Below are 20,649 nucleotides of genomic sequence, written 5' to 3' on the forward strand. Positions count from 1 at the left end.
GAAGAGTGGCGCCTACTTCTATACTGCACGAGTCGCGTACATCTATCAGGAACCACCAACCAGGTATATCAAGTTCATGGATGAGAAATGCCCCATATGCTTCAAATCGTTCCCAATATCTTTTTTAGAGCGTCATGTTAATACATGTTTGGACACACTTGAGCTGCTGCTGCCTGCTCCAGCACAGGAAACTGGAGATTCAGGCGATAACGGGGCTGATAAACTGAATCAAGAAGACGCGAAGCACCAGGACGCCTTTGCTGCGTTGGGCTTGAAAGCAGACTCGAGGAAAGCCAATGATAAAGCCGGTAAAAAGGGTAAAGCCTCTCTTACCAGCATCTTGATTGCCGAGAGAAGACTCAAACGGAAGCAGGAGGATCTTGAGCGAGAGATCAAACGACAGACTTTGGACTTAGAAAAAGACCTACCCCCTCAAACTCAGACACAAGTCGATGGTGAACCAACACAAGTTACACGTCTGCCTGAGATTGAAGTTGAAACATCGTTTTCAAAAAACGGAGCCCTCGAAAACTCACAGCCTGCGACTACACAACATATACCCAGCACCCCGGAGCTTGAAGAGGAATCCAGGCAGAAGCTCAAGAATCAGGAACTTCTCAAGCTACGAAGAGAAGCAGAGCTACCGCTTGCACAAAGACTACGACCAAAAACACTCGATGATTTCTTTGGCCAGGAAAAGTTAGTCGGCCCACACGGGATTTTGAGAAACATCATGAGTGCCGAGAATATTCCATCGTTTATACTCTGGGGAGTTCCAGGAGTGGGCAAAACGTCTTTGGCCCGTATAATTGCATCTCTGTCAGACTATAAGTTTGTCGAAATATCCGGTGCTGATAGCAACGCCAAAAAGCTAAAAGAAGCCTTTGCAAACGCACAGTCAGAACGACAGCTCACCGGGCAGAAGACCATTTTGTTTCTCGATGAAATTCATCGGTTCAACAAGGCAGTCCAGGATCTACTTCTTCCAGTTCTCGAGAAAGGTACAGTCACTGCCATTGGAGCCACAACGGAGAACCCTTCATTTACTTTGAATAATGCATTACTTTCACGAATGCACACATTTGTCATGGAGCCTCTCTCTCTGGAAGCTCTCGTCAGAATCTTGAATAGAGGTCTTTATCTCATCAACAAGACCAGAAAGTTGGTTCACAAACTTCATTTGATCGCAATAAGCAGAGATGCGATCGATCATATTGCTCGTACTAGTACAGGGGACTCTCGTGTTGCACTCAATATCCTTGAATCAATTAATGCGTATCTTTCAGGCTTATCCTACAAGGTCATCTCGAAGAAGGACTCGGAGAAGGAATTGGTCGACATTAATTCTAAAGTGGGAGTCATCAAAATTGGTATGAAGGAGCTCAAACCATTATTGGAAACGCATAACTTCCACCAAATGTACGATAGAGTCGGGGAAAATCATTACGACACCATCAGCGCATTCCACAAATCTGTTCGAGGATCTGATGCAGATGCAGCCGTTTTCTATTTGGTTCGTATGATTCATGGTGGCGAGGACCCTCTCTTCATTGCAAGACGTATGATCGTGATTGCCAGTGAAGATGTAGGACTTCGAGATTCGTCTTGTTTGCCATTTGCTATCGCAGCTATGGAAGCCATTCAATTTGTTGGCATGCCCGAGGGCGAGATCATTTTGGCTCACTGTGCTGTGAAACTTGCCAACGCTCCAAAGTCAACTAAATCATACCGTGCTTTGAGAGGCGCTCAAAGCTTGCTTAAGGAAAACCCGGATGTCGTGAAACTCCCGATCCCAATGCATTTGAGGAATGCTCCGACAAAGCTTATGAAGGAGCTAGGTTATGGCGACACCTACAAGTACAATCCGAATTACAAGCATGGCAAGGCGGCTCAGGTGTACCTTCCTCCTGAACTCAAGGATACTAAATTTGTTGATGCCGGACATTTTAAAGACGCAGATGATGACGATATCTCTGCCGAACAATACCAAGAGCTCGACAAGGAGCGCGAGACTTACGAGGACTATAAGAAGGCCAAGAGACAGAAGACTGTCGATGATAGAAAGAAGCAACGCAGCGTTACACGCATGGCCACAAGTAAGCTAATTGCGGATGATAGGCCGGAAAGATTAAGCAGTTATGATGAGTTCTTGGACAGAAGCGATCAACCGGAGTATTTTGACGGAACCGAGAGAGATAACTACTCTGACGATCCTGAAGCTTCGCATAATTTCGAATGCTCTTATGACGAGTTTGTTGATAATGGCGGCGAGAGGAAACATGCGCTGAACGTAAGCAGCCCTCTTGATTACCAAGGATCCCCGTCTACCTACCCTGATAGCCCTATTTATTACGATGAGATGACTACTTAATATGGGTCTCTGTATATACGCTGGATGCTGCTCGAACAAACGGATCACTCACTGGATATTCATATTCCGATTTTGATTTTGAGCTGAGTGGCTGTGGCATGCTGATCACCTTCGGTAGAACCAGCTTGTCCATTAGCTCGCGGATGGCTAGAATCAAGAGGCCCACAACAAAAAGCAAAAGCCAAACTCCTATAAATACACATGAGACAATGAGCTCGATGAATAGCGACTTCTTGTAAGATTTGATGAACTTGTCGCTTGAACTCTTGATGGCAGACCCGATCCCACCATCAGCGTCAGTCGTATCTTGCAAAGTATTAGTCATTAAACGCAGCATATCTTCTTCAGGTAATGAAGGATACTCAATCTTCAAGTTTTCGTTGATCCACTGAAGACCATCCTCTATTTTCTCGAGTTTGCGGCCGATAGTGCAGTAGACAATGGTCTGTAAAGGCGATGCAAACGGGGTCCCACCGAATACTGAATTAATGGTATCGTTGATGGAATTTTCTGCTTCAAGCAAGGTCTCGTAGAGACTCTCAGAAGTGGTATCGATCGAGCCAAACAACGCTTCATTGAGACTTTCCAGCAGGTTATCGAGGGCAAATTGTGTATCCAAAATGTACCCTTCGAAACTCTTTTGGGCATTTGAGTTTTGAAGAGCTGCATTGTCTTGCGTGAAGAAGTGATCAAGCTTGTTAGACGTAACAGACAAAAGCCAGTATTGGAGACCAACTACCAACAATCCTGCTAACCCTATGAGGAGACAATTTGTCGCAGTCGAGGAGGAGATGTAATTGAGGAGCCACTTGACACGATAGTTGATATTGAGATTCATGATGAATAACCCGAGTTTATTGCGCTGCACCTCCAAAACATTACCAATTCTCTCAGGGCTATTTTCCAATGTGAGCTCTTCAATGTGGCTCCTTCTTCTTCTGTAGGAGCGATACATGAAAAATGCCAATATCATGACGAGAAGAAGAATTGACAAGCCGAGTGCCAAAAGTATCCATGAGCATGTAGAGTTGATGGACTTCTCGAGTTTTTGAAAATCAGCATCAAGTGAGTCGCAGGTGTTTCCTGATGCACGTTTCTGATAGCTCTTGATCTCATCAAGCTTCAAAGTGGCATTGGAGGAAGTCATTGAATCCACCTCTTTTTTGAGAACATCGATGGGCTTTGTCACAACTGACGTCAAATTGGAAAGAACATCCTCGTAGTCAGGAATTTTGTTTGATAAAGCAGATAGGTCGTCAATAAATGTCGTTGGAATGGAGATGTTCTTGATGGTCGAGGCAGTCAAGTTCACCGTATCAACTGCCGAGGATATATCACTAGTATCGCTGTCCGTGAAAAAAGACTTGATGCTTTTTAATGTGGTGACAAATCCATTCACAACTGTCGAAAGGCCGTCGAGAGCCGAATTGAAGCCTTTCAAGAACTCGTTCACAACCAGCTCGACCGCCTCCGTTATGGTTCTCGTAGCATCTGTCACTATATCAAGAGCACCTTTAACAAAAGCTGTACAAAGGCAAGTGAATGTGCCCAAATAAACCTCAATCATGAAACCAATAAGGCCTTTCAAAATTGCCAATGCTAGATGAATGAGCATGCGTAGCTGTCCTAAAAGGTTGTTGATGAACTGCTCAATTATGTAGTTCGTCAATTGAGAAATAGCTTCGGGAGCTTGATCCGCTTGCTTCAGTAGGCGATCCATCGATTGGCACATTTGTTCCGCTTGAGCCTGACAGGCTGATAACCCTGTGAGCAAGGCATTCTTGAACAATATCACCTTGACTATGAGCAATACGAGGACTATCACGTATTTGTCGAGCCAAATCTGGCTGACCTGTTCTGCAAAATTAAGGTAAAAGCGCATAAGTGCTGATTAGGGTGCAACCCTGCTACACTTATAGTCCAGACCATCTGATGAAACTCCAAACACGGCTGAAACATATGGTATGCACGGCGATAATATGCCCCACAAAATGACGTCCGTTTTCAAATAAAGAGAGAAGGCTCGTAAACGTAAAATCTTTGACTCAAAACAGAGAAATCAGAGGTAAGTAGTAGCAGTTCATCACAATGGCATGGCATTTTGCAACTTTTATGTGCTGCATGATTGTAGGTGTTTCGTTGTCACACCAACAGTACACTCTGCACCAGCCTTAAGAAACTAATAATTTTTAATAGAGTAAAATTAAAGGAAATTCTCATTAGTTCTTGGATATATTAGGAGTCTTGTCTCTCTAGTGTTGTAAAGACGTTTCTAGATGGTGCGTCTCATGCAAGTTCCAAGATATGTGAGCCAAGAACAGACCCGCAAACAAGCAACAAAACAGAATAGCTTCCTTCTCCCTCTCTTGCCACTGTTAAGAATGCTTACACCACAAAATATCAATGGAACTCGCCAAAAGGGTGGAATTTGGAATTGGGACACGGTCACGTGATGCGTATCACATGACATACAGCATGTGACGTATGTAGCACTCACACGACCCATGGAACCAATCAAAGTGACGTAGGAGCGTTGTATGCAGTATTCATGTGGCTTGCCACGTTGGTTAGCAGCAAAGCGACCTAAAGAAAAGAAAAGGGAAGCAAATTCAACAATAGAGGTAAGAAAATCCTGCATATAATCCCGGTGTGGGATTGCCAGGCGATAAACAAAAACGCTCAGAGAACCATCTCTTGATATCAACCAGTACAACAAGAACCATGTCTGAGCAGCCCAAGGAAGAGAAGACGGACAGCACTCACATCAACTTGAAGGTCAGTGACGGCACCGCCGAGATCTTCTTCAAGATCAAGAAGACCACCCCCATGAAGAGATTGATGGAGGCCTTCTGCAAGAGACAAGGTAAGTCGATGGAATCTTTGAGATTCTTGATTGACGGAACCCGTGTCTCTCCTGACAACACCCCCGAGGATCTTGACTTGGAGGATGGTGATGTCATCGAGGCTCATCGTGAACAGGTTGGTGGTTCAAGGTAAGGTAAATACACCGTGTAAATGTACAAAGATTTTGGAAGTGTTTTGTAAACAGCGGGTGGAGAGACGAGAAGAAAAACGGTGGCAAACATCAGCAAAAGTTGACTATCGTAGGTGGACAAGGACGCCTTGTAGAATGGCGTTGTTATGGCCTTGGGAGGGGAGTGTTTGGCGAGGCGAGAGAAGGTTGGCGTGATGCAACAATGAAGGTCGGTTTCAGAAGCGAAGAGTTTAAAACGATACTTCTTTCATCGTTGTTTCTCCAGACGGTTGTAGATTTGCTGTTTGGTAGTGGTATCGCAGCCGCACACATTTGCAACCATTAGGTGGCCCAGACGTACCTAAGGAAACTTGACGTTGCAGAGGATAGAATCAGTTTAGCCGTTCAAACACACCCAACGAATTCATGTGATAACGTAAACGAATCCCTTGAGTGGAGGCGGTCATGCTGGCCCAATCTGGGGTTCTGTGGGGCCAGTACGAGTCCTCAGAAGCTGGAGCAGACCCTCCCTGGTTAGAAGGCCCCACATGTAAGAAGCACCCAAAAATCAGAAACTTCTGTGGGGCCATACTTGCGCTTCACAATCTGGCCTCCACATTTTGGGCTCCACAATTGGCCTCCACATTTCAAGTCCAGTGACCATGAAAACCTCCAAGCGGGGCCTCCCTGGATCATGTGGCTTGGACCGCCTTCACATCTTTTTAACTCACACTACAACTGTTCTTTAGCTATGAAAGTGCCTGAAAATGACTCCTTTTGAGGAATCTTGAAAAGAGCAAAAGGATGAACCGATGCCTCTTCCCCAGACTGCCCCAGACTGCCAAAGTGCAAGATGCAGATATTCTGAGACATCGGAGGCGGCTAGGGAAGCAAGGGGGGACCCTTGGAAAACAAAGGAAAAAACGACTCTCCCTGGCCTGAGCACCTAGACCCTGAGGCCCCGCCCGGACTTTAATGTCCGCCCGTGACGCTGCCCCTTCGCAACCGTGGTGCCATTTTCCAGTGCGGTAGAAGTCGAACCGTAATCCGGGGAAATTTTGAAAAACATGCCTACAAATTGAAATCTGTTGCTTTGAAAATTTGAAGACAGGGTGCCTGTCTCAACGGTCGTCAACGGCGCCAGGCTTACGGAGTTCGGATTTTCTGTTTTTCCTGGGGCGCCTTCCCCAGCTTTCACGCTCGGGAGAACGGATGTGCCTCGGCTCAACTTACGTCAGACGAGCTCTTGCACCAAAACGCTCCGTCACTTTCCGGTCAAAGTATAAAAGGCGCCGCTGCCACTGTTTTTCAGGTTTGTTTTCAAAAAATTCTCACAATGTGTTCTCCAGCTATTTGCGGCATTTGCCACCACAAGTCTTGGACCGGCTGCGGTTCCCACGTTTCCAACGTCATGGACACCTCTTCCAGAGAGGACTGGTGCACCTGTGAGCCTATCGACGACTCCTCTGACCTGCTGTACCCACCCAGAGCAGGCACTGGTTTCGCCAAGGCCTCGCCACCAAAATAGGCGAACACAGAAGAAGAACAGAAGAAGAACAGGAGAGATATGGGGTGTTTGGGGCGGCGAGGGGGCCGCGGTACATAGGTAATTCAGGAATTTGATAACGAAGTGTAGGTGATTTAAATTGTTCTTGATCTAGTCAGTTGACATTGTTCAGTGATTAGTTTGGTGGATTTTACGAAAACTATGGCTTTCTGCTGGAAGTGCCGGTTTGCTATCACCGGCTGTAACCGGATCATTTAGGTGCTCCCGGACATTGCTCAACGGTTTCCAGGGCTTCTGGCAGGCTTGTGACAGTATACCGAGGAGCCAGCTGTGCGACCTGTCCGGGCTTGCCGTATCAGCTGAGGTTTTAAATTTTATTTTGATCGGTATTTCTTTTCTTTTTTTTTTTTTCTGGTTGCAATATGGCTGTTGCCTTCAGGTTTCTTCAACAATGGCTGCGAAACGCCTTTGAAGCTCCATGCAACGATGATAACATCTACTGCTTTTCACAAAGTACGCTTGTAGTTTTGCTTCACAGGCTGCTCCACTGCCAACTTCACTGCCAACTCCACAGGCCTCGGTTCCGGGCTACCTCGGGAACTTAGCATGCTTTGCAGCACCAACTAACCTTGTCAGATCCAATGCGAAAGCTAGCTGTGTTGCTTTTACAGAACGTGCTACCATTTCAGAAAACACGGAGTTCGGACCATTGGCGTGTCGGAGAGATCCGGGCCCGTCAGAGTCCGCCATGTAGAGAAGCTGATAAGCGTAGAGAGTCAGTGCATGTGAGGCCGGCCTGAACACAGGCAGGGTAGGGTGAAGTCAGATGGGTTTGGTGAAAACGCTTCGTATAGCATTTTGGCTGAAGTTGGCCCAATCCAGACTTTAAACGACCATAAAAAAAGCACCACAAAAAAGCAGACTTTAAACCACGGCTGCCCCACTCTTATCTCTCAAGCCTCCGTGATATCAACCATGTTAGATTGGCTGCGAAACAGCTTTATTTCCCCGCCGCCCTACCACACCCCGCCTCTGCAAACACCCAAAGCCTCTCGAGCTGAAACCACCCATATTGATCTATTAACCTTCTCTTTTGACCCGCCAGACCCAATAATACAGCTGTTCCCAGCTTTACCATGGTCCTGGTGTACGGGTTTTCTACCTGGCCCTCTGCCACCCCGTGCTTCCCAGCTTTACCGCTTCAGGAAGCCTTCCATGCCGCGGCTTCATATGAAGAATCCTTCCCCAGCTTTTGCGCGAGCGTCCCAAAATCTCTGTCCTGCATACAAGCCGACGTCACTCGCATTGCTCGTCTGTTTTCTCACGTTCACTCGTGCTCACTTAACGAGGCCTGGTAATCTGCATCCGCCTGGCGCCAGATACTCGCCACATTAACGCCGTTCACATCATACCCACACGTTACTTTTGCGGCAAAAAAGAAATTCACAGCCCGCCCAGCCGCACCCATACACCCCCGCCGTTCTATTTTTATTAAAAATAAAGCCCTGGCGCCCGCCGTAGACCCGTACACCCTCCCCTGACCGAGAATATCCCAGTCCTGCCAGCTTTCGAGCATTGTTCGTGCCCTGTCCTGTGTCCCTCACTCGTGCTTGTTTTTAGCCCTCGCCACATCCTTCATCTTTCCCTAACATCACCGCTTCAATTAGTCCACCCCACCACGAGCCCTGCCTCAAATCCTCCGAGTCATGAGTCTTAGGTTCCCGGACTTTCTCGGCTCGCTGGGCATCCAGCCGCCCAACGGTTCTGGCGACACAGCCCAACCTTCGAAACAGCAAATCCACCACCAGCATCACAAGGACTCAGATTCTGAGCAATACGCTCCCGACACCGCTCCCCAGCAGCCCCACCAGGATCCCGGTCTTGACTCGAATCTTGACTTTGATCTGCTTCTCAAGTCGAAACTATCCGCGTTGGGCAACAGATCTGACAACCTAGACGACCTGAACCTGGCCTCCTACTCCAACTCGTTTTCTCCCTTGACTGGCGCCCACAATGGCTTTGCGCTTGACGGCAGCCCTAATATCCCTGGCCTAGCCGACTTTGGGCCTTTCCACAGCCAGAAAAACACCTTCCACTTGCCCTTGGAGTTGCAAGGTGGTATCGGCAACATCTCCTCCAGGAGACCCAGTTACGCTGCAGAGCTGTTCACCCGCTCCCAGCAGCCGTCGCTGTCGCTGCCCTCGCAGCAATTCTCCGGGCCTGCCTCCTCCGCCTTCCACCCTTCCACGGCGACTTCCAACAAGAACTCTTTGGCGTCTTTCGCAGCGGCCAACAACTTCTCCATGAACACCTCCCAGCAGCAGCAACAACAACAACTGCAACAACAACTGCAGCACCGTGGCCTGACCCTGGGTGCTCTGTTCCAGTCCAACTTGGGCCAGGATGCACTTGCCGATTCGCTTCTGAACTTCTCGCTCAATACGAACTTGTCCGACTTTCAGGCAAGAAGGCCCTCTCAATTGGCCGACTACCAGGCTGTCCCTCAGCAGCAGTTCTATCCTTCTTTCCACCCACTGCAGCTGCCGTTTTTCGCATCCGGACCGGCCTCGGTATCGTCATTCCACTCTGGTTCCTATCAGCAGGCTGGTTCTGCTGGCATGAACATGGGTGGTGCTCCTCCAGCACAGAACCAGGGCTCGCCATTCACGGGCCCCAGCTCTCTGGTGAGCGGCTCGAACGTCGACATGGCTGCCTACGCCCAGGCGCTTCCTGGCCAGACTGTTAAATTAGACAATGGGCTCTTGTTGAAGGACCAGTACATCATGGCCTCCCCCGAGCTCAAGCAACAGTTCCTTTCGGCGATCAAGTACTTCCAAGACGTTGATTTGAGCGACAAGATATTGAATAAGTTGCAAGAGCTTCTAGGCAACCCGGTGATCAGAAAGTTGATCACTTTTGTCAAGAACTTGAACAACCTCACATTCAATCACAAAATGTTGTGTCTTGTGGTGAACAAAAACGGCAAGCTTGATTTGTTGTCGTACCCTAGCAGCTCGAACATCTTTCTTGAAAGAGATAACCTTGTGATTGTCGATGGTGACAGAGGCAAAGACTTGGTGATGATTTTGGAGCCTTTAGTGAATTTGGAGTTTGCAATCCTTTTCAACTTCCTCAAGAAAATTGAGCATTTGAAGTCCTTGACCATCAATGACGCCAATGGCGGTACATCAGTGAAAGGCAATCACAGTGGTGGTACACATTCCACATCTATGGACGCATCCACAATCATTAACAAACATTCGAACGAGGACAATGAGTTTATTATTACACTACCCACAAAACAAGTGTTGCGCTTTGCCACGCCGAAGGAGATACAAAAATTGAGCGGCAAGTTCTTGGAAGAGAAAAAGGCATTCATCACTTGTTTCAACAAAATCAAGGAGTTAGGACTCAATAATGATTTGACGCTTATCAACGTCGAATATCAATGTGATTTCAAGAAGTTGATCTTCTATTACTATGCTGGTTTCAAACGGATTGATTTCCGGGGTTTAATTAAGGAATTGTTCAAGATATACAAGACACGGATCTGGTTATGTGCTGTCTTACCATACGATAGAAGAGAGCTCTACACCAACTTGGCAAAGGAGACTACTGGCGGCGAATTGTCTACCCTCGGCAGCATTCCAAAAGAGTACGAGTTGTCCAACGAGCAAATCTTGAACTTCTCGGTCAAGGAATTCAACAAATTGCCAAAGCCCACGTACTTCCATCTGCGCAACATGTACAGTCTAGTGCTCAACCTTGAGAGTGACCTTAATGGCAAGTTTTACGGTTTCACCCAGATGAGCGACGCTGGTGTTGCAGAGCATAATGCAGGTGCGGGTGCACGGTCCGGCACTACGAGAACCGACGATACCGCCAACTCCAGTCCCGGTGGAAAAAACAGTAAGCTGTTCCGCAAGAATTCCTACCAGATCCCCCCGAATTTCGATCCCTTTGGTGGACACAAAAATGTATAATCTGACGGGTTTATAGAAAATTATGATAGAGTTAGCAGGCTTGGCTTTATGTAGTCGCGGTCAGTGCTACATAGTAGATGATCGACCCCAGTTACGTGAACATACCCTCCTTTTCTCCTCACCATGACCTTAACCACATATATAAGGCTGAAAAGATTCCGAAACTATGGTGTTGATTGGACCGTCACACTCGTTGTTTTGACATACTTCTTCTTGGTGGCCGAACATGCCAGACCGTTCAATCGTCAATTCAAGCTCAACGATCACACGATCCAACATCCCTTTACCCACCACGAAAGGGTGACTGGACCCATGTGTCTTCTTTTAGCTGCTGTTGTTCCAACCATTGTGATGACCACAGGAAGCTTTTTGAAGTACCGCAAGAACAAAGATCAGGCTTTGCACTTGTTGCAAGTCTCCTTGCTTGGCTCTGTTTTAACTGTCAGCGTTGCCGGTGTCATCACTGACATTTTGAAGAATTGGGTCGGCAGACCACGTCCTGATTTCTTAGAAAGATGTGGTGCCCCTGAGGGAACACCCTTGGATGTTTTTGTGGATATTTCGGTATGCACGGCTCCGCTAGGCGAGTTGCGTTTGATTGATGGTATGAGACTGACGCCGCTGGGCCATTCGCTGATTTCATTTTCGGCGTTTTTGTTTTTGGCAATGTGGATTTTTGGCCAATTGCAGCTCTCCGTGAACGTGGCCTCAAAGCCTGTTTACTTGTATATTCTCAGTTTATTGCCGCTCATTTTGGCAGCCTATGTGGCACTCTCTAGAGTCCAGGATTACAGACATCACTTTCTGGACATAGTGCTGGGCATGCTTATTGGCTGTACCGTTGCTGCAGCCATCTACAGAAAATACTTCCACTCCTTGTTTGTCGAGAGCTCCCACGAGATCAACGGCGAGGAAGAAACCGGCATTTTGCCCACTTGATTGTCGGCAACACTATAAGACCAGTTTGGCGCACCAATGGGAGTTCAAACAGACTCCAATTAAAACACTTGTCACTCGAGACATCCAGACCATCTTTTAAACGAACCTTTTGCGGCTCTAGACACCTTATCGCTGAATTAGCTTCGTTGTCGCTTCGTTGTCTCGGATACGTCTTGCATTAGCACTTTAGCGAGAACTCCAAAGCCTATATCAGCAATATATGCATTTACGACTAGCCCCGCCAACATCAAACGTAGGCCTTGGCCGCCAGAAACAAACTCCAAACTTCTTTTGCTTCGCCCCTTTTTTATTTTTCTGCAGCTCCTCTGTCCTTTATGTTTTGGTGGCCAGCTCCCCATGTTTCAGAATGCACCCAAGTGTCTCAGATGCGGTGCAGGCGAAACCATTTTGCAGCCAATACTCTCAGCCACCAATATAAACCTGGAGGCTCCCCGATTCCTTTTTGTTGATTTCCCATCATGACTACCGTCTACCAAGTTGTCTACGACACTGTTTCTCTGGCTGTGCTGCTGGGCCTGGACTCAGATACTACCATCACCTTGCTCACTACTATCAGAACGACTACTTATGAGCCAATCTCGACAACTACTGCTTCACAGCTGGCAGCAATGATGGAGCCTTCAATTCAAACATCCACCCGGTCCTCCTCGTCATCTTCTTCTTCCGCTCGTGCAACGCTGACTTCTTCTCTCAAGTTGGCTCAAACTTCCTTGGCCTTGACAGAAACGGTAACTGAACCAGGCTCCAATACAAGCGGAACAAAGCTAGGTTTGGCCATTGGCATACCAATTGCGGTCATTTCGCTTTTCGTGCTTGTGGCATTGGGATGGGTGTTTTTGAGGAAGAAGATCCGGTCCAAGTCCACTGAGTATTTGACCTATGATGCTGAAGAAGCTTACGGAGGAAAGCCTACTTTTGAAAGAAGAAAGAATCTCCCTACAGCCACCGAAACAACTGAAAAGAACCCGCCACGTTTTTTGAGCCGTCTTTCCAGAATGGTCAATCCTGAATGGATCCTGTCCTTGGACTTGAAGCTGCCTCTGTTCATGAAGTCATTTAATTTGAAGAAAGAAGAACCGGAAGAAAAGCAGGAAGAGAACCTGTCTGTGCCAGGATACAAATCCAAAAGACCTCCTTCGCTAGATTTGTCCAAAGGCTCTGTGAGCTCGGTGGAAAATGTTTCATCAGATTCGAAGCTCGTGGTGATCAAAGCTTATACTAAATCCCAGGCTGGAGAAATATCCATCGTTGTTGGAGACCTTGCTGTGATGAACTTCCACAAAGGAAATGAAGCTCACATCAGTCTTCTTAACAGAGAAGGCTACGGTTTTGTTCCCATGAACTGTCTTCGCAAATATTGAATTTTTTATAGTCCGAATGGATACTTATAATACACATCTTGTAATGTTACAGATAGGCCACGATGGGTCTAGTAGGGACGCTGGTAAGCGTTCTGTTGGTCATTGGCCTTGTATCTTTGATAGTGGCCGTATTGTCCATCAGGGGCCTGGGGAGCAGGGCGGTGTTCCGGCTGGGCCTCATATTGATACACTTGTTGAGCATCACCATAAGAGCGAACGCTTTGTTGGCTCAAATTTTGATGCATGGGTGCTTGGGGTTGCATGCCACTGTTGTATTGGTGGGGTGCCCTTTGAAGCGGCTGCTGGTAACCTTGTTGTGGTGGAGGTGCTTGATAATTCTGGAAAGCTCTCTGTTGGTAAGGATGAGCGCCACGCTGCTGGTGTGGGTGTTGATGCTGTTGATGTTGTGGATGCTGTTGGTAGTGCTGAGGTGGTCCATGCTGCGTTGGAGGAGGCAGTCTCATGTTCTTGGGTTGTGACACACTAGGTGGAATACTGGAGTAACCGTGGGCCTGAGGTGGGCGCTGCTGGTACTGAGGATGCTGCTGGTACATGTGCTGGGGGCCTGGGCCCGGTGGCATCTGCTGAACAGGCTGCTGAACGGGTTGTTGAGGAGGAACTCTGAAAGCAGCTGTTGGGGCAACAGTTGGGGAAGATTCATCATTCTTGGGTTCAGTGACAACAGTGGATGGGATGGTCTGGTTCTGCTGAGAAGCTGGACTGCCCGTTTGAGGCGCTGGACTCTTGGTCTGGGGAAGAGAGTTCTGCGAGCTGTTTGGCGACATGATGTAGCGAGGTCTGTTGTGCTCCGGTGGTGCTTGGAGCTCCAGAGTCAAATTCTTTGAAGGTCTTGATTTCTGAAGTGAGATTTGACGTGGGTCCTGCTGCTGGCTGTATTGGCCTTGCAGAGCTTGCTGAATCTGCTGCCCATATTGGCTTTGCGAAGAGCCCTGGCTTTGGCCATAAACCTGATTGCCTTGGGGCTCCTGGCGCTGACCAGGGGCATTGTCATTGAGGTTGAGATGCTGAAGCTGGGGAAGCTGGTTTGCACGAGGAATTGAACCCTGTGGTTGTTGCCCATAGGCAAATTGACGTGGAGGATCTTCATCGTCGCTTTCTTCCTCTTCAGAAGTTTCTTCTTCGCCACTGCTGCTTTCGAATTGTTCATTGCGCAAAGGCCCGTCGGTTTCAACAGTTTTGGAAAACTGCTTGTTAAACTCGTTGTATTGAGTTGTGGGAGACTGGACCAGCGACATACTGCTGTTCCTCTTGTCATAGCCAGGAACCTGCAAGCTTGCAGAAGGCAATGGTGGTTCTTTCAAGCTCTCTGTAGATTCCTCATCTTCCTCTTCAATGTCATCCTCGCTCTCGCTTTCACTTCCAAGCAAGCCCTTATCAGTGGTTGGGTAGATACCACCACGCATCAACGACTTCTTTCTCATAAGAGTTGGAAGTTTGTCCTCCTCAATCTCCTCGGCACCACCCTTCAAAATCTCGTTTCTATCGTGGAATCTATCAGAGGGGCTCTCAATAGTAGAGTATTTTTGATAGATGTCTGCGAGTTGGACAGACTTGTGTGGGTCGGTCATACCAGCAAGACCAGCACCAGCGGCGGCACCAAATCCAGCACCAATAGCACCAGGAGCCAAGCCTTGCTGGTTGCGCTGCTGAGGTGTGTTGACCGACAAGTTGTGAACGTTCTTGTTGAAGCTTTGGTCGGTTGGTTTCATGACTGGATCTGGACCAGGTGGAGGTGGTCTGTGACGCTGAGGCAGACGTTGAGGCAGACGCTGTTGCTGCTGCTGTTGTTGTTGCTGCTGCTGCAAATGCTGGCTTCTTTGAGCCTGGGCCTGAGGTGCACTGCGAGCGTCTTCGCCAGGACGACCCATTGGTTGAGAAAGAGGATGAATGGCATTTCTAGTCTTCTCCACCTTCTGAGGGTTAGGCGACTCGTGTAGGTTGTTGGAAGGCATGCGAGACGATGTAGGGCTGTTTCTGGGACTCATCGAGTTCAATGCACCCATGTTGCCTCTGGAGCTTCCACAACCGTTGTAACCTTGAGCAAGCTTCGACTTCAAAATACGCTTGATGTTCTCCGTCCACTTACCGTGATCCCAGCCCATAAATGCGTCGGTACCGGCAAGCGGGTGAAGATCGCCTACCATGAGGTAATGCACGCGAGGCAAGGTAGGCAAACCGAAAAGAAGGGAGTCGGGGTCGAGTCTGTCGGCCTTAAGACGCTTAGGACGACCGTAGAGACCGAATGCGTCAAGCAACGGTATCAAAAATCTGATCAAGGTGTCGTAACCTGCAACAGCAGAGTGTTGTTCTGGCATAAGGAAAAGAGACGTTTCTTCAGACTGAGCGGCAGACTTTTTGGACTTTTTGGTCGACGGCAGCGAGAAGTTGATTGCACCTTCGAGCTTCATGATGGTACTCTTGTCAATAAAGAATGGCAGCTGTGGGTAGACGGCAGTGACCATGGAGGCCGAAGTGATGGTTCCTAGTAAGCTCTGCTTCTTCATCTTCTCGTTATCATAGAGCAACACACGGCCCAGCGTGAACTTGTTTTTCTTCGACTGCGAGGGCTCAATCACAGCGTAACAGCGCTTCCAGGCCATGCCTGAGCCGTAACGAATCTTGACCCAGTCAGAGTGGTTGTAGCGCTTCTCAGCCAAAATGGTCCTTATATCGGAAAGACGGGAACCACGAGCCGAGAGCAAAGCGCCCGTGTACGCCTCCTGTAAAGAGTTGTATTCGTAGGTAGCCAAGCGGAGGCCAATGTACCATTCAGCCAAGGTCTCGTAGGATCTGAACTGGAGGATGAATCTATTCTTCAAAGTCGTGGACACAATAATCACATTTTCAAGCTGCTGCTTGGCCGCCGGAAGTACACGCATGGCGTTGAAGATGGCATCTGTGAAGTTCAAGTACTTGGGTTTGGACGATGTTTCGAAAAGCTGTTCTGGCTGGTCTTTAAAACGGGCCAAGTTGGCAGCGTCCCAGTACGCCAACTGGGTGCCTGTAAGGATACCGTACACCTCCTTCCACTCACGGTCGCCCGGCTTGCCGTCACTATTGAGATCAGAATACAACATGAAGATTCCCTCATGGTAACGTCTGTGAGCTTGAGCGGACAACAAGGTGACTATGGGAACGAGTTCTGGGGAGATTTCGCCATCGGCACCAGAGGCTTGATCCGGGGAAATCAGCCTAAGCAGAGAAGCCGGTTCTTCACGAGAAGCCAGCTTTTTCGGTGACAAGTTGAGCTTCATGGTGAATCTGGGGACAAACGTAGGGTTGATCTAGGGTAGGTGAAGGATGGAAGAAGGCCTGGTGCAGGGGTTTTATTCTTTTTTTGTATGTGGGGCCTGTTCACAGACAGGCGGATAAGGTTTAGGGAAAGCTGGCTGGAAAGTAAGTCCGGGGAGGAAGCCAGAAAAGCTGGAGTATATAGCTTATCACGGGGCAGAAACACCAGTTTGGACGAAAACAGTGCAGCGCGAACTAGCAGAAAAAAATTAGTCTCAAGACGCACAGAGAGATGAAAACAGACACGAACCACCGCGGCAGTGCGGAAGGGCGCCGAGAACCCACAGCCTTGGTAAAAGGGTTCGAAGGAGAATTCCAAGTTTTTGAACACTTTTTTGCACAAGGCATTATGGCAATAAAAATCTCTAGATCAGTTGGGCTTGACCCCAGCCTTTCAGTAAGTGCCCGCTAAATCGCTGCAAGGACGTTTTAGGCAGACCTCGCATGGCCCGCTCGCCCACTCTGGTATCGCATTTGCCCTTTTCAGGCTGCCCAGAGCCTCACCCTAGTAAGCACAATGCTGCCGGGAGGGCCGGAGAAGACAAGAATCGATGGGGTAGAGGCCTGAATGTTTGGACTAGAAATCCTGGCCGTAAATTTCTCGGCTCTTATTGGCTCGCCGTGCCGTTTCTTTGGACCAGCCTTGACCTTTCGCTTTCGCAGCTTGGCCCATTGTCCACAGAAAGTTTAACACAATGCTGGGCCGTTGGAGATGGAGACCCCACGGATTTTGCCGTGCTGAACTGCCTCCATATGTGCTGCGTCTGCCAATGGCGTTGCTGAAAAGCGACCCGAAAAGCCTCCATGGCTGAAGCCTATCATGTGAGTACTCGTATGAGCCTCTGCGTATTACCAGAAGCCCTGCCAACACTGCCCCAAAAACAGCCAGCCAGCTTTGCTAAAGATCCAAACTTTAAAAGTCTAATTCTCTTCTCGGTAGGCCTTTTTTCGCTAAGAACCCTGTAGCTCTGACTTGTCCTCGCAAAGCGGCTATTTTGCAGCCAGACCGCACCTCGTTAATGCAATCTCTGCTTTAGGCCTCGCGGTTCAGGAAGCCCCCATCCATACGGCTGCTTCCATCTGTTATCTCTATCTATCCTGACGTCACCTCTACACGCTCTTGCGTTTGTCCACCACAACACGGCCATTGCACCAAACCCTCACACAGTTGCGATCATCTCCAGCGAACACCCACTTGTAGAGGAGGTTGAGGATCTTGTCTTGCACAGCCTCAGGTTTGTCGTTGCTGTCGGGTCTCTGGAAATCGAAAACGTCCACGTTGGTGCCGGGAACGTCGAGGTCGATCAATTGAGCATCGAACTTCTTGCCTGCCTCCAAAGTACCAACAGCATTGCCCAAATTGCATGCTTTGGCGCCTCCCACGGTAGCCATGTAGAGTGCCTCGGCCACACCTATTTTGCAGTCTTTTTCGGCATCCATTGCCAAGTGGTGAGACACCATAACCAGGGCCCGGGCTACCCCAAGAATAGACTGCTCATAACCGCCGGCGAGATCCGTGCCCAACGAGATGTTGATGCCGTCCTCGTAAAGATACTTCTTTACGGGCGCTTCTCCACTGGTGATGAATGTGTTCGAGCTGGGACAGTGTGCAAGCGATGTCTTCTTGGATTTGATAAGCTCGAGCTCGGGACCAGTCAAATGGATTCCGTGAGCCAAGATCGTCCTCTCGTTCAAAAGCCCGAATTTATCGTACACAGACGTGTAATTGGGGCATTCTGGGAATAATGACTGGACCCACGAGATCTCGTCCTTGTTCTCGGAAACGTGCGATTGCACAGGCAAGTCGTACTGCTTCACCATTTGTCCCAATTCCGTGAGAAGTTCTCTCAGGCACACTGGAGCAAAACGTGGGGTCACGATCGGGCAAACCAAGGAGCGGTACACGCCCTTGGACTCCAACTTGTGGCAATGATCAACCAATCTCTTCATGTTCGCAACCGTCTCCTCCAACGTTTCCTGGTACGAAGGAAACGAGTCATTGCAATCCATACAAACTTTTCCCACAAAAGCCCTCTGTCCCTTTTCGGCGGCCAAGTCTGCAAATATCTCGGTAGTTTCCGTGTTGACCGTGGTGAAGTAGGAAGCACAAGTTGTACCGTTCGACAAGGTCCTGTCAAGAACCTTATTGTAGATATCCCTGGCTAAACGTTTCCCCTCCTCTGAACCGTCAAGCTTCAGTTCAAGCGCAAATGTGTGGTTGTTAAGCCAGTCAAGCAAAGGAAGATCAGATCCAATTCCGATGTTAGGGTACTGGGACGCGTGAATGTGCGTGTCAATAAAGCCAGGCATGAGGAAGGAGGCCAGTTTATGGGAATTATCAACAAAAGACACCTCCTCGTCTTTGACGTTACCACCAGATTTGACGAGTTCAAGAGCCTCATCCTTGGAAGAAGCCTTCTTCACAAACTCAATGGTACCCTGTGCATTGATCCCAACATAGTGATTCAAGAGAATCTCGATGGATCCGAGTTTAGGCGTGTGAACGATATTGCCGTAGTATAAGGTATACATGTTGAAAGAAGGTGGTTGAGGATTAGGGGATTTGGTCCGAGATAGCCTTGGCTTGATGGAAGATAGTGCGATAGTGCCGCGGAAGAGCCTCGGAGAGCGGAATTTGGAAAGGTGGTGAATTAATGTGTTTTTTGAAAAGGTGGGTTTTAGTTGTGATGATTTTGTTGATTATTGCAATTGGTGGGTTTCAGGTCTACAAGGCTAGTGAGGGGTTGGTTCTGGTGGTGGGCTAGAAACGTGGATCACTGGGGAGTATGAGAGCATATAGGGTACTCGGAGCTGTCCGATGAAGAGTAGATAAAGTTTCTGACTCCTGTCAACTGTAGCAAATTTATGTTGCCTCTTGAGGTTGAGCGTTTTCATTTGACTGTCTTGCATTCATGTAAGTGATGTGGTTCGAAATGGTTGCAAAAGCGCAGTGGGTCTTAAGGGTTCGATGTTATTTTAAGAAGTACAAAAAAAAACTTTTATCTCTCCTTCTCTCATGAGTTTAATTTCGTTGCCTTTTGCGTATTTCTGAGTAGCTTCATGTTGTGATGTGATAAGTTGTAGTGTGGATTTCTCGAATAGTTAGGAGAATGTGCCTCAGGATGACATTTTCTGGAAGCGTTACACCAAAGGAATTGAACCACATCTTTACTTGTTTCATGGCTGTACGGAATGTTGTGTACTACTTGTGTTTATGTTACATGCCTCGTGACTATTTTGCTTAGCATTTTGTATGCGGTAATACTGTCAAGGGGAATCCTGACATCTTTTCATATTATCATGAATCAATAGTGAGCTTCATATTCTTAAGTACCATATTACTGAGTAGTATCATTGGCCAACATGTTTTGAACCTCCAGTTTACGGAAGTCTGTTACAATAAGACCATGCTAACAGAAATTTGGCGACCGTATCGGCCAATTTAGTGATCGTCACTCTCACGTCTGGCTTTAGTTTGAGACTCGTCACTAGTGCTGTCTCCTTCATCACTCGGAACTCTTTCCAGGTCCAGCATTCGCCTATATTTGTTCTTAATAATGAAAAACAATTTAAATAGAAAGTCAATAATATGGGGGAAAACATATTTCTGCAATAAGTAGACTGAAATCAACGTTAGAATAGCAACCGATATCGTTACAACAGCAGCGAAAGCGTCAGTCATTCTAGTCGGTAATAAGGAATCTAATAGCTATAAAACTATTTAAAAGTAAGAGTTGTTTTTTTGTGGCAAGTTGTATTGCTTGTAGAAAGTTCTTTGTATTGTTGAAAGTAGTTTGTGTTGTGGAGAGTTGATTTTCTTGAGGCAAGATCTTTTTCTTGTTGAAGTACTTGGTTTGTTAAAATCATTCAACTCGTGGCGAGTTGTTTTTCTTGTTGCAATTTGTGGGTTTGTTGCAAGTTATTTTTCTTGTAGCCAGTTTATTTTTCTTGTAGCGAGTAGTTGGTTCTATCAAAAGTGCCTCTCCTGCTGCAAACACACATATAATCATAATAACAAAAAAAACTCTTGATGGCTCTTAACCCACATGACCTTTTATTCGACGCTGAGCTCTACGTTGAAGCCTATATTCACTTTGGTGATACAGTGCCTTATGACTTTCGTGCTTGGCTTTTTGGATCCGACAATGATGCCGCACAGGTAGTAGATTCATGCTGGTTTC

General features: G+C 47.7%; 8 protein-coding genes across 8 annotated transcripts; 5 read left to right on the forward strand and 3 right to left on the reverse strand.

Annotated features, from left to right (window-relative positions):
* Positions 1 to 76: 76 nt before the first annotated feature.
* On the forward strand, positions 77 to 2,371 carry C7M61_001859 (ssDNA-dependent ATPase; the record flags this gene model as incomplete). Its single annotated transcript, XM_024857256.1, has 1 exon — positions 77 to 2,371. The coding sequence occupies one exon, from the start codon at positions 77 to 79 to the stop codon at positions 2,369 to 2,371; it is 2,295 nt and encodes a 764-aa protein (XP_024714392.1).
* Positions 2,372 to 2,430: 59 nt separating this feature from the next.
* Positions 2,431 to 4,253, reverse strand: PRM1 (pheromone-regulated protein; the record flags this gene model as incomplete). The annotated part of the gene is made up of 2 exons (XM_024857257.1): positions 2,431 to 2,507; positions 2,573 to 4,253. 2 exons carry the CDS (start codon positions 4,251 to 4,253, stop codon positions 2,431 to 2,433), a joined length of 1,758 nt encoding a protein of 585 aa, XP_024714393.1.
* An 839-nt stretch (positions 4,254 to 5,092) lies between these two features.
* C7M61_001861 (small ubiquitin-related modifier) lies at positions 5,093 to 6,873 on the forward strand (the record flags this gene model as incomplete). The annotated part of the gene is made up of 2 exons (XM_024857258.1): positions 5,093 to 5,350; positions 6,721 to 6,873. 2 exons carry the CDS (start codon positions 5,093 to 5,095, stop codon positions 6,871 to 6,873), a joined length of 411 nt encoding a protein of 136 aa, XP_024714394.1.
* A 1,685-nt stretch (positions 6,874 to 8,558) lies between these two features.
* PSP1 (Psp1p) lies at positions 8,559 to 10,835 on the forward strand (the record flags this gene model as incomplete). The annotated part of the gene is made up of 1 exon (XM_024857259.1): positions 8,559 to 10,835. One exon carries the CDS (start codon positions 8,559 to 8,561, stop codon positions 10,833 to 10,835), a length of 2,277 nt encoding a protein of 758 aa, XP_024714395.1.
* Positions 10,836 to 10,958: 123 nt separating this feature from the next.
* Positions 10,959 to 11,774, forward strand: C7M61_001863 (phosphatase PAP2 family protein; the record flags this gene model as incomplete). Its single annotated transcript, XM_024857260.1, has 1 exon — positions 10,959 to 11,774. One exon carries the CDS (start codon positions 10,959 to 10,961, stop codon positions 11,772 to 11,774), a length of 816 nt encoding a protein of 271 aa, XP_024714396.1.
* Positions 11,775 to 12,253: 479 nt separating this feature from the next.
* On the forward strand, positions 12,254 to 13,156 carry FUS1 (Fus1p; the record flags this gene model as incomplete). The annotated part of the gene is made up of 1 exon (XM_024857261.1): positions 12,254 to 13,156. One exon carries the CDS (start codon positions 12,254 to 12,256, stop codon positions 13,154 to 13,156), a length of 903 nt encoding a protein of 300 aa, XP_024714397.1.
* Positions 13,157 to 13,224: 68 nt separating this feature from the next.
* Positions 13,225 to 16,431, reverse strand: C7M61_001865 (PH domain-containing protein; the record flags this gene model as incomplete). Its single annotated transcript, XM_024857262.1, has 1 exon — positions 13,225 to 16,431. The coding sequence occupies one exon, from the start codon at positions 16,429 to 16,431 to the stop codon at positions 13,225 to 13,227; it is 3,207 nt and encodes a 1,068-aa protein (XP_024714398.1).
* Positions 16,432 to 17,578: 1,147 nt separating this feature from the next.
* Positions 17,579 to 19,000, reverse strand: C7M61_001866 (guanine deaminase; the record flags this gene model as incomplete). Its single annotated transcript, XM_024857263.1, has 1 exon — positions 17,579 to 19,000. The coding sequence occupies one exon, from the start codon at positions 18,998 to 19,000 to the stop codon at positions 17,579 to 17,581; it is 1,422 nt and encodes a 473-aa protein (XP_024714399.1).
* Between the last annotated feature and the right edge of the window lie 1,649 nt (positions 19,001 to 20,649).

This window comes from Candidozyma pseudohaemuli, assembly GCF_003013735.1.
Source record: "Candidozyma pseudohaemuli strain B12108 chromosome Unknown scaffold00003, whole genome shotgun sequence".
Taxonomy (NCBI): Eukaryota; Fungi; Ascomycota; class Pichiomycetes; order Serinales; family Metschnikowiaceae; genus Candidozyma; species Candidozyma pseudohaemuli.